We start from the raw sequence: 14,973 nt of genomic DNA on the forward strand, positions 1-14,973 counted from the left end.
ACAGTTTTAAAGCTATTCTCTCTCCTTTGCAGCATCTCTTCTCATTCCCTATGTCCCTTTGTAGTCTTCTCCTCTTGCTCTTCTCCATTCCCCCTTCCCCTCTCCATTTCCACTGTCCAATCCCCCTTTCCCCTGTTCCATTACTCATTTTCTCAATTTTACTCCTGGTGACACTTTTTCACCCATTGGTTACCCTCTCATTGAAATTTTCCAGATGTTTAGTGACCTTTAGCGACAAGTAACTAGCTGCTTCCAGAAAACTTTGAGCCCCAGGTATGCACAGACTCAGTTCCTGAAAAGCAAGTTCCTACCCCACTGAAGTTGGTATATTGAAAATGTAGTTAAAATTCTATTTATGTCCCTTCTTATGTAAAGAAATGGCACAGAGATACAGGGCATGCATGTAAATTCCTATCCAAGGATTATAATTATGAATTTTGATTCAAATATTAATTTATTCATATCTGCATCAGCTACATCTATAAGTGAGATCTGATAAGTTTACAAAAGTAACTTACAATTAAACAGTAGGTATAATTTCTCATTTACTACTGGACAGAAAATATACATCTTGTATTCCTTGTACCTCCAATACCAATATACAGAATATTCTTGAAGTGAATGCATTTACTTTTAACAAAATCCAACTTGAAGGTGAAGCAGTTAGTAAGACACAGAGCTTTGTCTTGACTGTTTATTAACTTGATCACAATCTCCAAGTCCTCCTACGGCCAATTCCAGCTGTCCACTCTTCCTATTCCTATGAAAAGTCAATTAAAATAAGATTTTCCCAATATTGGTTGTAATTTTTAAAATTCCAATTAGCCTATAATTAATTCTGTAGACATACAGGTGAAGTCATAAATAATAAGAAATGTAATTAAAAGCACTCAGCCAGCCTTGGGGAGACCCAATCGATTTTAAAAGCATTACCCTAACCACTCAGGCATATGTGTATAATACATATTTTATATATAGGTGCACAATCCTTTATCTGGAATGCTCCAGACCAGCTAGTTTTTGAAATTCAGAATTTTTTGAATTTCAGATAAAGTGACAGTTCAGTGAAATTTTTAAAAATCTTACCAGAGGAGCAGACTCACTGAGTAAACCAGGCCCTGAAACAGAATTGAGTCCTGCCAGTGCTGGGCCACGCCAACCCCCACATCTGAGTGGCACGCATCGAGTGGGTGTCAACTTGGATTAACTGTTTGCACGCCAAACAACCTTGTTAAAAAGAGAAAATAACTTCACAAAAAGCCTTCGGACTTTGGAGCTTTTTGGATTTCTGGATTTCGGGATTTCAGATAAGGCATTGTCTACCTGTGTATATTTTTCAGCCTGTTTAAACATCTTAAAGACAGTCAGATTCTGAGATGGGGACTGATTTTATGGATCTTGGCCAGATGGGTTTCTACAACAGTCATCAACAATGGCTTCATGGTCACCTTTACTAAAACCAGATTTTGTTTTAAATCAATCTGTTCAAGCATGTTTTACATGCCCTTAGGCAGATGTGACTTGAACCCAAACCCTCTGACCCAGAAGTAAGGACACTACCACAGTGTCACAAGCCTCGATTCCTCTCCATACATGAATAGATATATGTATAAACAGATCTACAATATTTTTAGTAAAGCTGTTCAGAGATATTATTATACACCTCTGAAGCATTGTGACGTAAACCCGAGTCTTCTGGCCCAGAGTAGGGGCCCTACCATTGTGTCACAATTGCCCCAAAAGTCCACAATCAGTGAACACTCCTCACCTGTTTATCCTTTTATCTTGACTTTTTGACACACATCCCCATTTTCTGTTCACTTCATTCATTTGACATGAATATTTTATCTTGGCATGCCGTTTGTCCTGCTGCTGATTCATGTTGAGGCACTCTTGGCATTCAGGATCCCTGGTTAACTGGTAGTCTATCATTAGCTTTCCCTCACTGTGTGAGTACAAGCTGGCAGATGTATTAGCATGCAGAGCATGTGTAGTTTATTTTAAACTCTTTAAAAAACAAGTGAAGAGAAAGCATGTGCAAAGTTGCTTGTTTGAAACCAACCAAAGTCTGAGGCAAGCAAACCAGGGAACCAGAATGTTAGACCACCTTCACATATTTGAGGGTGGAGGCTGGCAGAATATTTGCAATCAACAGCCCACGCTCTCAAAATTTCAGTAGACTAAACCTGCCCTCCTGTGTATGCCAAATCCTATAAATTTGCAAGTTTGCATTTGCAAGCTGGAGCCAAATTTCTGCCCAACAGCTAGGCTTGTGCAGCTAGAACATTTATTTATTTTACTAAACCTGGCTAGTCTGTTTAATGTTCAAAGAGCCACAGTCCTACAGCGCAGAGACAGGCCCTTTGTCCCAAACCAGTCCATGCTGACCAAAATGCCCATCCACGCTAACCCCATTTCCCTACACTTAGCTCATATCCTTCTAAACCCCATTTCCTATCCACATATTTATCCAAATGCCTTTTAAATGTTGCTAATGTACCTGCCTCACCCACTTGACATTCCTGGTGAAGAGCTTCTGCTTGAAACATCGACTCTCCTGCTCGTCGGTTGCTGCCTAACCAGCTGTGCTTTTCCAGCACCATAGTTTTTTTACACTGATCTGCACCATCTGCAGTCCTCATTTTCTCCCACTTCCACTGGAAGCTTGTTCCATATGCGTGCTAACCTCTGTGTTTTTAAAAAAAAACATTGCCCCTCAGGTTCCCTTTTATTGTTTCCCCTCTAACCTTAAACTGATGGCTCTCGTCCTCAATTCCCCAGGAAAAAGACTGAATGCATTCACTCTATCCATGCCTCTCATGATCGTGTACATTTCTATAATATTTGCCGTCAGTCCCTGCGCTCTGAAGAAAAAGTCCCTAGCTTGTCCCACCTCTCCCTATAACTCTGACCATCAAGTCCTAGCAACATGCTGGTAAATTTCTTGTGCGCTCTTTCCGGTTTAATAACATCCTTCCTATAGCAAAGTGACCCAAACTGAGCACAATACTCTGAAGTGTGGCATCCTGTACAATTGCAACATAACTTCCCAACTCTGTGCACAATGACCGAAGGACAGTGAGCCAAAAGCCAACTTCACTGTCCTGTCCACCTGTGACTCCACTGTCAGAGAACTGTGTACCTAAACTCCAAGGTCCCTCTGTTCCACTACATTCCATAAGACCCTACCATTTACCATGGAATGCCTACCTTAATTTTGACTCTGCAAAATGCAAGATCTCACACTTATCTATATTAAATTCCATTTGTCATTTCCCCGCCCATTTCCCCAAGCTGATCAACATTCTGCTGCAATTTCTGATTACCTTCCTCATTGTCCACAATACCGCATATTTTAGTGTCATCTGCAAACTTTCTGTTATGGACCAGGCCAGACCCCCTGAAACCACTTCAAGAAGGTAGCCCTGTCCCTAACTTTCCTAGTTGTTTTAAGCAGGTGTAAGGTGTATATTCCAGGGGTCAAGCAGCTGGTCCAACCACTCAGTTTCAAACGAAACAGAATTTATTTACAGAATACTAAACTAAATTCAAACAAAAGAAAACCGAATTTAGAAAAATTTAACCTATCTGAAAATCCAGTCGACTCTATCGCAACTTAATGATGCTGTTCCAAATACTTGCAGCATCCCCATACACAATCCCTTAACAAAAAAGGTAAAATCAAACACCGGTTCTTACAGGAGAGATGTCAGACAGAGAGAAGATCAGCACGGAACTGTTTATTTGGGCCAGTTTTTGAATTCCCAGCTAAAATTTGACCAGCAGCTGTAAACGCAACAAATTGCTGAAACCGAACCCTAAACTGGGAGAACTGGCCACTCTCCTTTCATTGTACTAGTGTTTTAAAACATTTAAAAGCTTTTTCAAGTAGATATTTCCAGATATTGCAGAACCTCTGCCTTTACGAGCACGCTAGAAAAAAAAACAAGAACATAACTTTATTAAAGAAGCAACATCGTCACATTTACTAATCATGCTTGTACATTCTCATCCAAATCATTGATATGGATAACAAACAGTAATGGGCCCAGCATCAACCGCTGAGGCACTCCACTAGTCACAGGCCTGCAGTCCAGCAATCATCCTTCCACTATTACCCTCTGCTTCCTACCATCAAGCCAATTGTGTATCCAATTTGCCAGCTCTCCCTGGATTCCATGTGATCTAATCTTCCAGAGCAGCTTACCATGGAGAATCTTATCAAAAGCCTTACTAAAATCTATATCTACTGCACCTACCGCCCTGCCATCATCGACCTTTCTGGTCACTTCATCAAAGAACTCTAACAAATTTGTGAGGCATGATTTACTTTGCAAAAAGCCATGCTGACTACTCCTAATCACACCCTGATATGGACTGTCCCCAAGATATCACCACTGACCTCCCCAAGTTCCCACGTCTTCATGTCTTTCTCCACAGTAAACATAGAGGAGAAATATTCATAGAGACCTTGCCTGTCTCCTGCATTTCTACACATACATGTCCACTTTGGTCATTGAGGGGTCCTATTCTCTCTCTAGTTATTCTTTTTCCTTTAATATACTTAAAGAATGTCTTTGGATTCACCCTAATCTTCTCAGTCAAGGCCATCATGTGCCCCCTTTTCACCTGCCTCATTTCCTCCTCCAGTAAGCTCCTGTATCCCCTTCATATAGAACATAAAACAGTACAGCACAGAACAGACCCTTCAGCCCACGATGCTGTGCCAACCATTGATCCTCATGTAAGGTAAACCACATATCTCCAGGGATTCCCTTCATCCCAGTTGCCTATACCTGAGCCATGCCTCCTCCTCTTTTCTGGTCAAACCCTTAATATGTCTTGTTATCCAGGGTTCCCAATTCCTGCCAACCTTGCCTTTCACCCTCACAGGAACATATCGACCTTGAACTCTAGCTATCTCACTTTTAAAGGCCTCCCACTTGCTGGAGGTCCTTTTGCCTGCAAACAAACTACTCCAATCAACCCCTGCAAGCTCCTGTCTAATTCCATCAAAATTCACCTTGTCCCAATTTAGACCTTGAACTTGTGGACCAGTTTTGTCCCTCTCTATAAGTATTCTAAAATTTAAAAAACTGTGGTCACTGCTCCCAAAGTGTTCCACCACTGTCATCTCTGTCCTGCCACAGCCCTGCCCTATTTCCCAACAGTAGGTCGGATCTTGTCCCTTCTCAAGAAGGACCCTCTATATTCTACTTGAGGAAACTGTCCTGAGTGCACATAACAAATCACACCCCATCTAAGCCCTTAACGCTGTAGCTGTCCCAGAATATGTTAAGAAAATTAAAATTCCCTGCTCAGACAACCCGACTGCTCCTGCAAGTTTCCCCAGTCTCCCTGCAGATTTATTCCTCTAATTCCCGTTGACTATTTGGGGACCTGTAGTGCAACCCAATAACGTCACCATCCCCTTCTTATTTCTTAGCTCCACCCACAAAGCCTCACTGGATGATTCTTCATTTATTTCATCTCTGACTACTGCTGTGAGACTCGCCTTAATCGAAGATGCAACTCTCCTTTCCCCTCTCCTCCACCTCTGTCCCACCTAAAGCACCTGTACCCTGGCACATTAAGCTGCCAGTCCTGTCCCTCCCTTAGCTATGTTTCTGTAATGGCTATAATATCCCAGTGCCACGTACCTATCCACGCCCTGAGTTCATTGGCCTCAGCTGTCAGCCCTGTTGCATTGAAAGAGATGCAATTAAATCCACAGGCATTCCTTGCTCCCCTTTGTGTTCCAGCCTGACCTGTCTCTTCAGTTTACTATTTCTGATTACTGCATCTCCTTCCAGCCTCGCACTTGCTTTCCTGCTGTTGAGGATCCCAAACCCCTGCCAATCTAATTTAAACCCTCCCTTGTGGCACTAGCAAACCTGGCTGCCAAGATATTGGGCGAAAGTGGGTACTGCAGATGCTGGAGATCAGAGTCAAAATTAGAGTGGTGCTGGAAAAGCACAGCAGGTCAGGCAGCATCCGAGGAACAGGAAAATCAACGTTTTGGGCAAAAGCTGTTCACTCCAGTTCAAGTGCAACCCCTCCCTCTTGAACAGGTCACTTCTGTCCTAGAAATGATCCCAAAGATCTAAAAACCTGAATCCCTGCCCCTTGCACCAATTCTTCAGCCACACATTCATCTGCCATATCCTCCTGTTCTTACCTTCACTAGCACATGGCACTGGAAGTAATCCAGAGATTACCACCAGCCATGTCCTTGTGTTTAACTTCCTTTCTACCTCTCTATAATCACTCCTCAGGATCTCATCCCTATTGTGATCTATATCATTTGTGCCAATGTGCACAATAACCTCTGGCGGATGACCCTCCTGCTTGAGAACATTTTGCATCCACTCTGAGATATCCTTGACCCTGGCACCTGGGGTTTAAATCTACCAGCTAGATCTTTCTATGTATTGACTCCAGGAACTTGAAGCTTACGTAGAAGAATCTGATGCAGATGGAGATTTCCGAGGGGGCTTGTTGAAATACTTGTCACAAGAGGAACAAGAGAAGGAGAGGCAAGAGAGGGAGGAATCCAGGAGAATGCTTCAGGAGCTGAAAAGTGTGTTGGGGTTCAAGGCCTCCGAACTGGAGAGGCAAAAGTGGAAACAGCTACTCTTCAACGATTATGGTGAGCAATAGCATTTCCACCTGTTGAGTTGATAGAATTTTTGTAATTGTTTATGAACTACGCAAAGTGCTGACACAGTTCCTTTATTCTTGCATGGCATGTGCATGTCGCTGCCAAGTCCAGCATTGGTTGTCCATTCCTAACTGCCCTTGCTTGGCCATTTCAGAGTGCAGTTAAGAGTCAACCATAGTGTGACTATGGATCTGCAGTCACCTATAGTCCAGAAGGGATAAGAATGGCAGAGCTCCTTCCCTAAAGTTCACTCCCAGATTTGTTAACTGAATTTAAATTCTACCAGTTGTGGTAGGATTTAAACCAGTCTTCCCAGAGCATTAGCCTGGACCTCTGGTTTATTACCCTTCAGTGACATTACCCTCAGTTGCCCTGAGAAGGTGGTGGTGAGCCTATTTCACCAACTACAACCCTTGAGATGGTACTCCCACAGACAACACCCTGGGAACAAAGCAATGGCTTTTCTTGTAGGGAAATCTAAATTTGAAGCAACGAACATTATTACAAAAAAATTGAGAAATGGGCAAAGAATTGAAATAACTTCACAGAGGTGGGTATCCAGTCACCAATCACCCTTTATTTACACATGGAGAGTCCTTAACACTGATCATTCACAGCCAGCTCAGAATGAACAGGATGTCTGACCCTCCTGTTGTTACCTGTCAGCCAGGACCAGATTAACCTCGTCATTCTGAGGTCCACCAGGCTGACCTTGTTATCATCACGACTGGAATAGAACTAATTTAATAGCTCTTTCAAAAAGGCAGCACAACAGGATAGGACCACATGTTGGCCTTCTGTGTGATTCTAATGCAATTATAAATAACAATAATCAACAATCAGGCAGTTGTTTTCACTGAATTGCAGTTTAGTGATGTTGCAGGACACTAGGGAGAACTCCTCCAATCATCCTCAAATAATACTGTGGAATTATTTACATGCACCTAAGAGGTTGTTTTGCTGGAAGATGGCATATTAGACTGTGTAACACTGTCTTGGTACCCTGCTGAAATTTTAACCTGGATGGGCACTTAGCTGTCAGAAGTGGGGCTTGAAACCTTGACCACCTAATCTCAGAGGTGAGAGTGCTTTCCACTGAGCCACAGTTGATATTGTTTCATTTCAGCAATGAAGAGAGCCAAGCTGGGAGATAAATTGTTTAACTGCGTCTGAAGTCTGTTATTGGGCATCTGATTTCATTGCTAGTGCAGGGTCCCATCCTTTTCTACAGCTGTCATTGCTCTAGCTCAAATAAAGCAAGAGTTGCAATGTGAGTAATTCAAAATAGAAAAGGGATGTGACAGGTGAACAAGACAGCTACATTTTGCAACATTAACACTATAAAATGATCAACATGGGATTCTTATTAAGAATTATCATGTTTAAAAAATGGTAATGTAAGAATCTAACTAACCCTGTCACTCTTCAAAACTTCTTTCATAGCTGCGCTGAAGACAGTTTCATCTGCAGACATTATGCAGCTGGAGGCAGTCCCACTGGAATGTCAGGAGGCAGACGCAAATGTACAAGGCCAAAAAGTTTGTGATGACAGCTCCCAAGGGGTAGATGCCAATCAACTAGACTGCTTGATGGATAACAAAGAATGTTGCAGAGGAAGAGGTCCAGACTGCATTGATGTACATCTGGATGGTAGCAAAGATGCTGTTCCAAGTGACACTATCAGCACGGGTGGTGTAAGTGGATGCTTGGTTTGCTGCTCAGAGACTGCAGACAGTTCCATACAAAAGCAAGAAAATTCACAGCCAGCTGCATCTGAGCAGCTGCAGACAGCTGTTCAACAGGGACTTGCTGAAAGACATGGGCCAGTTGTCCTCCAATTTGCCTCAGCTCTTGCTGCACAGGTTGCTGCTCGCTCTTACAGTTTTGCTCATTTATCGGAACAGACTTTTGGGGATGATGATGAGGAGGAGGAGGAGGAGGAGGAGGAGGAAGATGAGAATATAGATGTTAAATGTGTAAATTCTGGACCTCCATAAATGCAGAGTGATTGGAACATGCTAAGCTATATTTAATACTCAAAAGCAGGTCAGAACTGTGATGCAGAAAGTATTTCGTGTAACATGATAGTGAATAATTTTGCTCAGTAAAGTGCGTATTTTGTACCTTGCTGTCTGAATTTTCACTGTAAACAAAAGGATATAATGAGAATTCTCTGTGGTGAATGAACACTTGGGTGCTGCTGAATGTTGAAACAACCTATTCTGTAGCAACTTGCATTGTTTCCTCTGACTACATTACTGAGTTCCGACCTTGCGTGAAGAATTAATTTGATAGATTCAAAGGAAACAAGTTAGAAACCCTTTCAACCTATGCATGAACTTCTTAGGGGAAGACGCAATACTCTGTGTAATCCCAGTAGTACCGAATGCACCTTACCTCTACGCATCTGGTCTCTGATGATGTACCAAGTGAAAACATTGTAGTGTAAAAACAGCTGAGTAGCTGAGGTGTGCACAAATCCAAAGATAATGAATTCACCTCCCACTGCTGTTTGAGAGTTTGAATTTTATTTTTAACTGTTATAAACATGCATTAAAATTAAATTGCAGTTAAAGTGATGATGAAGCTACGGATTGCTGTGCTTGCTGAAGTATCTTGACAAGCCAGTCAATTATGTTTGCGAATTTGGGGTGGGCGACTAATGCTGGTCTTAATGGTGAACAATCCAGTCATGAATTGAGGCGATAATGTTCCATCAACAAGATTACACCTGCAGCTGGGAACTTTTTTAAATTATCGTTTCAAATATAAGAAGCAAGTTTAAACTCTAGCATCACGTGTCTACATCACAACGTCACAAAGTATTTCAGTAACTTTCTTCAGCCATTCACAAGTTACTAACAAGATGCAAAACACAAAAAATGGAATGTCAAGCCCTCACTCAATAATAGTGAGCACACACCAATCACACTCCCCACTCAGCACTGCTCAAAGCAGAACATCATCGTCACTGGACAAACATAAAACAATGCATATTTTATGGGCTCAGCAGCCACAGACCTGAGCGAAGGTGATCTCATTTTGTGTTCTTCTAATACGTTGATAAAGTCATGAAAACATTGAATCCTGTCACAGTATGGCCATCCTCAATTTGAGAGGTTCCATACACTTCCTTTAATCACAGTCTATGACTTTAACTGTTATTATTTTCAAAGGATGCAGTTGCAGCCAGCTCATCTGTGGGACTTTCTTTTCCAGATAAATAGATTAGGTTTTTTTTGTAGCATTGAAGGTACGCTTCTATTTTTGATTTATTCCTTCTTTGGTCTGTTTTGAGAAAAGCTAATCTAAGTTGCCCAACCATTGACTAGTTGGGCAAAAGCACCGAAGGACATTGGTTCCAGTCCAACCCAGGTGTAGACCATCCTCCCCCAGAACTGGTGTCAATATCCCAAAAATCTGCACTTCTCCTTCCTGCACTATCTCTCAAGCCACGCATTTATCCTGTCCATTATTTCCTGCTATTTTCTGGGACTGTAGATTGTTAAGGCGTAAAGCTCAGGGTATTTTCAATGAACCCTCTGTAGAATGTGGTGAGGTTGGGGTGTGGGTGGTGGACTTTCCTCAGTCTGCGCAGAAAGACGCTGCTGAGCTTTCTTGGCTATGGAGTTGGTGTTGAGGGTCCAAGTGAGATTCTCTGCCAGGTCTACTCCAAGAAATTTGGTGCTTTTTCACGATCTCCAAGGGGTAGCCATTGATGTCCAGCAGAGAGTGGTCGCTCCGTGCCCTCCTGAAGTCAACAACCATCTCTTTCGTCTTGTCCGCGTTCAGAGACAGGTTGCTGGCTCTGCACCAGTCTGTTAACTGCTGCACCTCCTCTTTGTATGCTGATTCATTCGTGCTGATGAGACCCACTACATTCTATCATGAGCAAACGTGATGGTGTGATTCGACCTGTGTCAGCAGGATGAGCAACAGTGGTCTGAGCACACAGCCTTGGGGAGCCCTCATGCTCAGTGAGATGGTGTTGGAGATGCTGTTCCCAATCTGGATTGACTGAGATCTCCCAGTCAGAAGTTTAGGATCCAGTTACAAAGGAAGGTATTTAGGACCAGCAGATGCTGAGTAACGATAGTGTTAAATGTAGAACTGAAGTTTGTAAGCAGTAATCTGACATAGATGTCCTCCTCCTCCAGGTGGGTGAGGGCCAGATGGAGAGTGGTGAAGATGGCATCATCTGTTGAGCAGTTTGATTGATACACAAACTGCAGGGTGCCCAGTGAAGGGGCAACAGGGTCGTAATATGCCTCATCACGAACCTCTTAAAGCACTTCACGATTATGGATGTAAGCGCAACGGCGCAGTAGTCGTAGAGACAGGACGCTGAAGACTTCTTTGGCACGGGAGACGGTGGTGTCCCATGAGGGTCAGTGTTAGGGCCTTTGATCATTTCCATTATTTATTCACGACTTGATAACAGTATAGAATGTCATATATACAAATTTGCTGATGAGACAACATTAGGCAGAACTGTCAACAGTTTAGATAATAGCATAAACTTTTAAAGGGAAATTGATAGACTAAGTGAATGGGAATAACTGTGGCAGATGGAGTTCAATGCAGTCAAGTGTGATGCAATCCATTTTAGATCAAAAAGGAATAGAACAGGGGACTTTCTGGATGGTATGAAGTTAAATACAGTTGATGTCCAAAGATACTTGAGAGTTCAGGTGCACAATTCTTTAAAATGTCATGAACAGGTGCAGGAAATAATCAGGGAAAGCTAACAGAATGCTAGCTGAAATATATAGAGGACTGGAGTACAAGATGCAGAAGTTATGCTGCGGTTACACAAACGTCTGGTTAGATTGCACTTGGAGTTATTGTGAGCAGATACGGGCACCGTACCTTAGGAAGGATATACCGACCTCGGAAGGAATCCAATGTAAATTTACAAGAATAATATCTGGATTTCAAAAATTAAACAAATTTGGTCTTTTTCTTTGGAGTTTAGAAGATTAAATGGTAATCTCATCAAAGTCTTCAAGATATGAACAGGAAAAGAGAGTTTCTTTTTTAACTACCCTAATTCCAATGATTGGGGACTCTAGAACTAGGGGGCATAGTCTGAGAATTAGAGTCAGACTGTTCAGGAGAGAAGTTAGGAAGCCCTTCTTCACAGAAAGTGTAGACATTTGGAACTTCCACAAATGGCAGTGTGTATAGGTGATGATTTGGAGGAGCTGGTGTTGGACTAGGGTGGACAAAGTTAAAATAGTCCAACAGGTTTATTTGGAAGCACTAGCTTTCAAAGCGCTGCTTCTTCTTCAGGTGATTAGATTAGATTAGATTAGATTCGATTCCCGACAGTGTGGAAACAGGCCCTTTCGAAACGTCAAATCTCCTGCTCCTTGGATGCTGCCTGACCTGCTGCGCTTTTCCAGCAACACATTTTCAGCTCTGACACTCCAGCATCTGCAGACCTCACTTTCTCCTTTGGCCGCACCAGTCGACACCGACCCTCTGAAGAGTAATTCACCCAGACCCATTTTCCTCCGACTCATGCAACCCTCCCAGACCTATTCCCCTACATTTACCCTTTCACCTAACGCTATGGGCAATTTAGCATGGCCAATTCACCTGGCCCGCACATCTTTGGACTCTGCGAAGAACCCGGCGCTCCCAGGGGAAACCCATGCAGACACTGGGAGAATGTGCAAACTCCACACAGGCAGTCGCCGGAGGCTGGAATCAAACCTGGGACCCTGGTGCTGTGAGCCAATGTGCCACCCCAAAGTGATTGTGAAGTAGGACTATAAGACACAGAATTTATAGCAAAAGATTACAGTCTTATGCAGCTGAAATGATATATTGAACAAACCTAGATTGTTAAGTCATTCATCTTTTAGAATGGGTTGCTGGTTTTGATTCTTTAATGTGTAAATTGTTAATTTTAAAACCGAGATAGATTTTATTTTGTTAAGTAAAGGTATTAGGATATATGGACTTCAGTCACATACTGGCTGTGATCTTTTTGAAGGATGGAACAGGCTTGAGGGGCTGAATGGCCTACTCTTGTACCTATGTTCCTACATAGGTGGGTAACAAATCCTGACTTAGTCATTGACACTGGGGATTCCCAAAGAAATACAACAATTAATTTTCTAAATTAACCTTAAACAACGTTTTGACTTGCTCCCCACTTAACTGGTGATTCAGAAAAGTGTAATTTATTTCAGCACCAATGATTTTATTGCCTTATGTGGATTGTGCTAATTTTACATATTGCTGTGAAATAAAATTGGCTTAAATGACATTTTTACTTTGTCCAGTATTTCAGTTGTAAATAATGCAAGAGATCTCAGGATATCCATTCTTACTCTACCACATTTTAGTCGAACCTAGCAAGAAATTTTCTCTTCTAAAGCAAAGGAAGCCAGGAGAACAACTTGGCATATTTCATACAATCATATACAAGAATATTTCCAAAATGTCATACAGGGACAGTTTATTTTCAACTGCATCCCCAGTAAAATTAGTGAATAAATTAATTTTTGGTTATAGGGGCAATATTTTTGTATGAACAGAAAAGACTGGGTGTCATTTTTGTCTAATATTTCTATGGGCATCATTTTAGCAGAATTTACCAATTTGGAGTAAATTAGTTAGTGATTTAGATTAGCATGTGTAAGGATTTTATACAACAGTGATCAGATTTGTATTACAAATAATTTACAAACACACTTCAGCCCTTAAGATTTTGACAACATCACAGCTAACTGAAATTGAATGATACTGCTGTCTAATTTTAATAGAGTTTCCAATGTCAGGTCAGCTGTATTGTGTAGTAGGTGCAGTACTAAACTATACTGAGTAGAAATAGATTTCAGGTACGAATGGAATAACTAGGAATATTTTCATCCTTTATGTCTGCTAATCTAAATGACTTCTCTCAATTGTGTTTAAGGAGGTTTCGCAACTAAGCTTATTGTTTCTTGGCAGGATAGTGTTTTAAAAATCAGGACTCCCCATACCGGACAGTTTACAGAGATATTATTTTCTTTATTTCTTCATGGGATACGTGCCACTGGCTAAACCATAATTTGTTGTCTAACCTTAATTACTGAAGTTAGTGTTAAGCCACTTGAACCACAGTGGTGTTTAGGGTCAAGTTACACCCTCAATGTGTTAGGAAGGGTGTTCCACATTTTTCATTCAGTACCAGTGCAGAAACAGTAATAAAATTCTAAGTTAAGATGGTGTAGGCTTGGAGGAGAACTTCCCGCTGGTTGTGTTTCCATGTATCAGCTGCTCTTGTCCTTCTAGGTGGTAGAAGTCATGGTTTTGAAGGTGCTGTCAGAGCAGCCTTGGTGAGTAGCTATAGTGTGTCTTCTTGATTGTACATTGCTGCCACTGTGTGCCAGTGGTGAAATATCGATGTGCATATACATGCCTATGTTTTTTTTTAAGATTAGATTAGATTACTTACAGTGTGGAAACAGGCCCTTCGGCCCAACAAGTCCACACCGACCCGCCGAAGCGCAACCCGCCCATACCCCTACGTTTACCCCTTACCAAATACTATGGGCAATTTAGCATGGCCAATTCACCTAACCCGCACATCTTTGGACTGTGGGAGGAAACCGGAGCACCCGGAGGAAACCCATGCAGACACGGGGAGAACGTGCAAACTCCACACAGTCAGTCGCCTGAGGCAGGAATTGAACCCAGGTCCCTGGCGCTGTGAGGCAGCAGTGCTAGCCACCGTGCCGCCCTTCTTTTAGATTAGATTAGATTACTTGCAGTGTGGAAACAGGCCCTTCGGCCCAACAAGTCCACACCGACCCGCCGATTCACCCCTTTACCTAACACTACGGGCAATTTAGCATGGCCAATTCACCTGACCTGCACATCTTTTGACTGTGGGAGGAAACCGGAACACCCGGAGGAAACCCACGCAGACACGGGGAGAATGTGCAAACTCCACACAGTCAGTCGCCTGAGTCGGGAATTGAACCCAAGTCTCTGGTACTGTGAGGCAGCAGTGCTAACCACTGTGCCACCGTGCCGCCCACTCTGCAGTGTGCAGTGTGACATGATCCAATGTGCTACAGGAATGGGGTCAAACAATTTGCACTGCTGGTTTGTTATGTCTCAACTCCATTTATCTACTGCTACCCTCGCTGCCCTTCCAACTTCCATAAGTGCTTAACTTGTTTTAAGTGGAACTGTTGCTAATCTACTCAGCTCATACAACAACCCGTGACCACTCTCTCTACTTAAGTGCATTGACTTTACAAACCTTACACAAATCCCTAATTCTGTGATCAGCTTCAGTCCTGTTTCCCTTT

General features: G+C 42.4%; 1 protein-coding gene across 1 annotated transcript in view; it reads left to right on the forward strand.

The window, feature by feature from the left end:
* vezt (vezatin, adherens junctions transmembrane protein) overlaps window positions 1-8,784 on the forward strand; it is a 103,780-nt gene extending 94,996 nt beyond the window's left edge. The window contains exons 12-13 of the mRNA XM_060843048.1: window positions 6,442-6,649; window positions 8,105-8,784. Of these exons, the coding sequence (XP_060699031.1) occupies window positions 6,442-6,649; window positions 8,105-8,658 (762 nt within the window). The 3' untranslated portion in view covers window positions 8,659-8,784. The remainder of the gene's footprint in view (window positions 1-6,441; window positions 6,650-8,104) is intronic.
* The last annotated feature ends 6,189 nt before the right edge of the window (window positions 8,785-14,973 follow it).

This window comes from Hemiscyllium ocellatum, chromosome 23, assembly GCF_020745735.1.
Source record: "Hemiscyllium ocellatum isolate sHemOce1 chromosome 23, sHemOce1.pat.X.cur, whole genome shotgun sequence".
Classification (NCBI taxonomy): Eukaryota; Metazoa; Chordata; class Chondrichthyes; order Orectolobiformes; family Hemiscylliidae; genus Hemiscyllium; species Hemiscyllium ocellatum.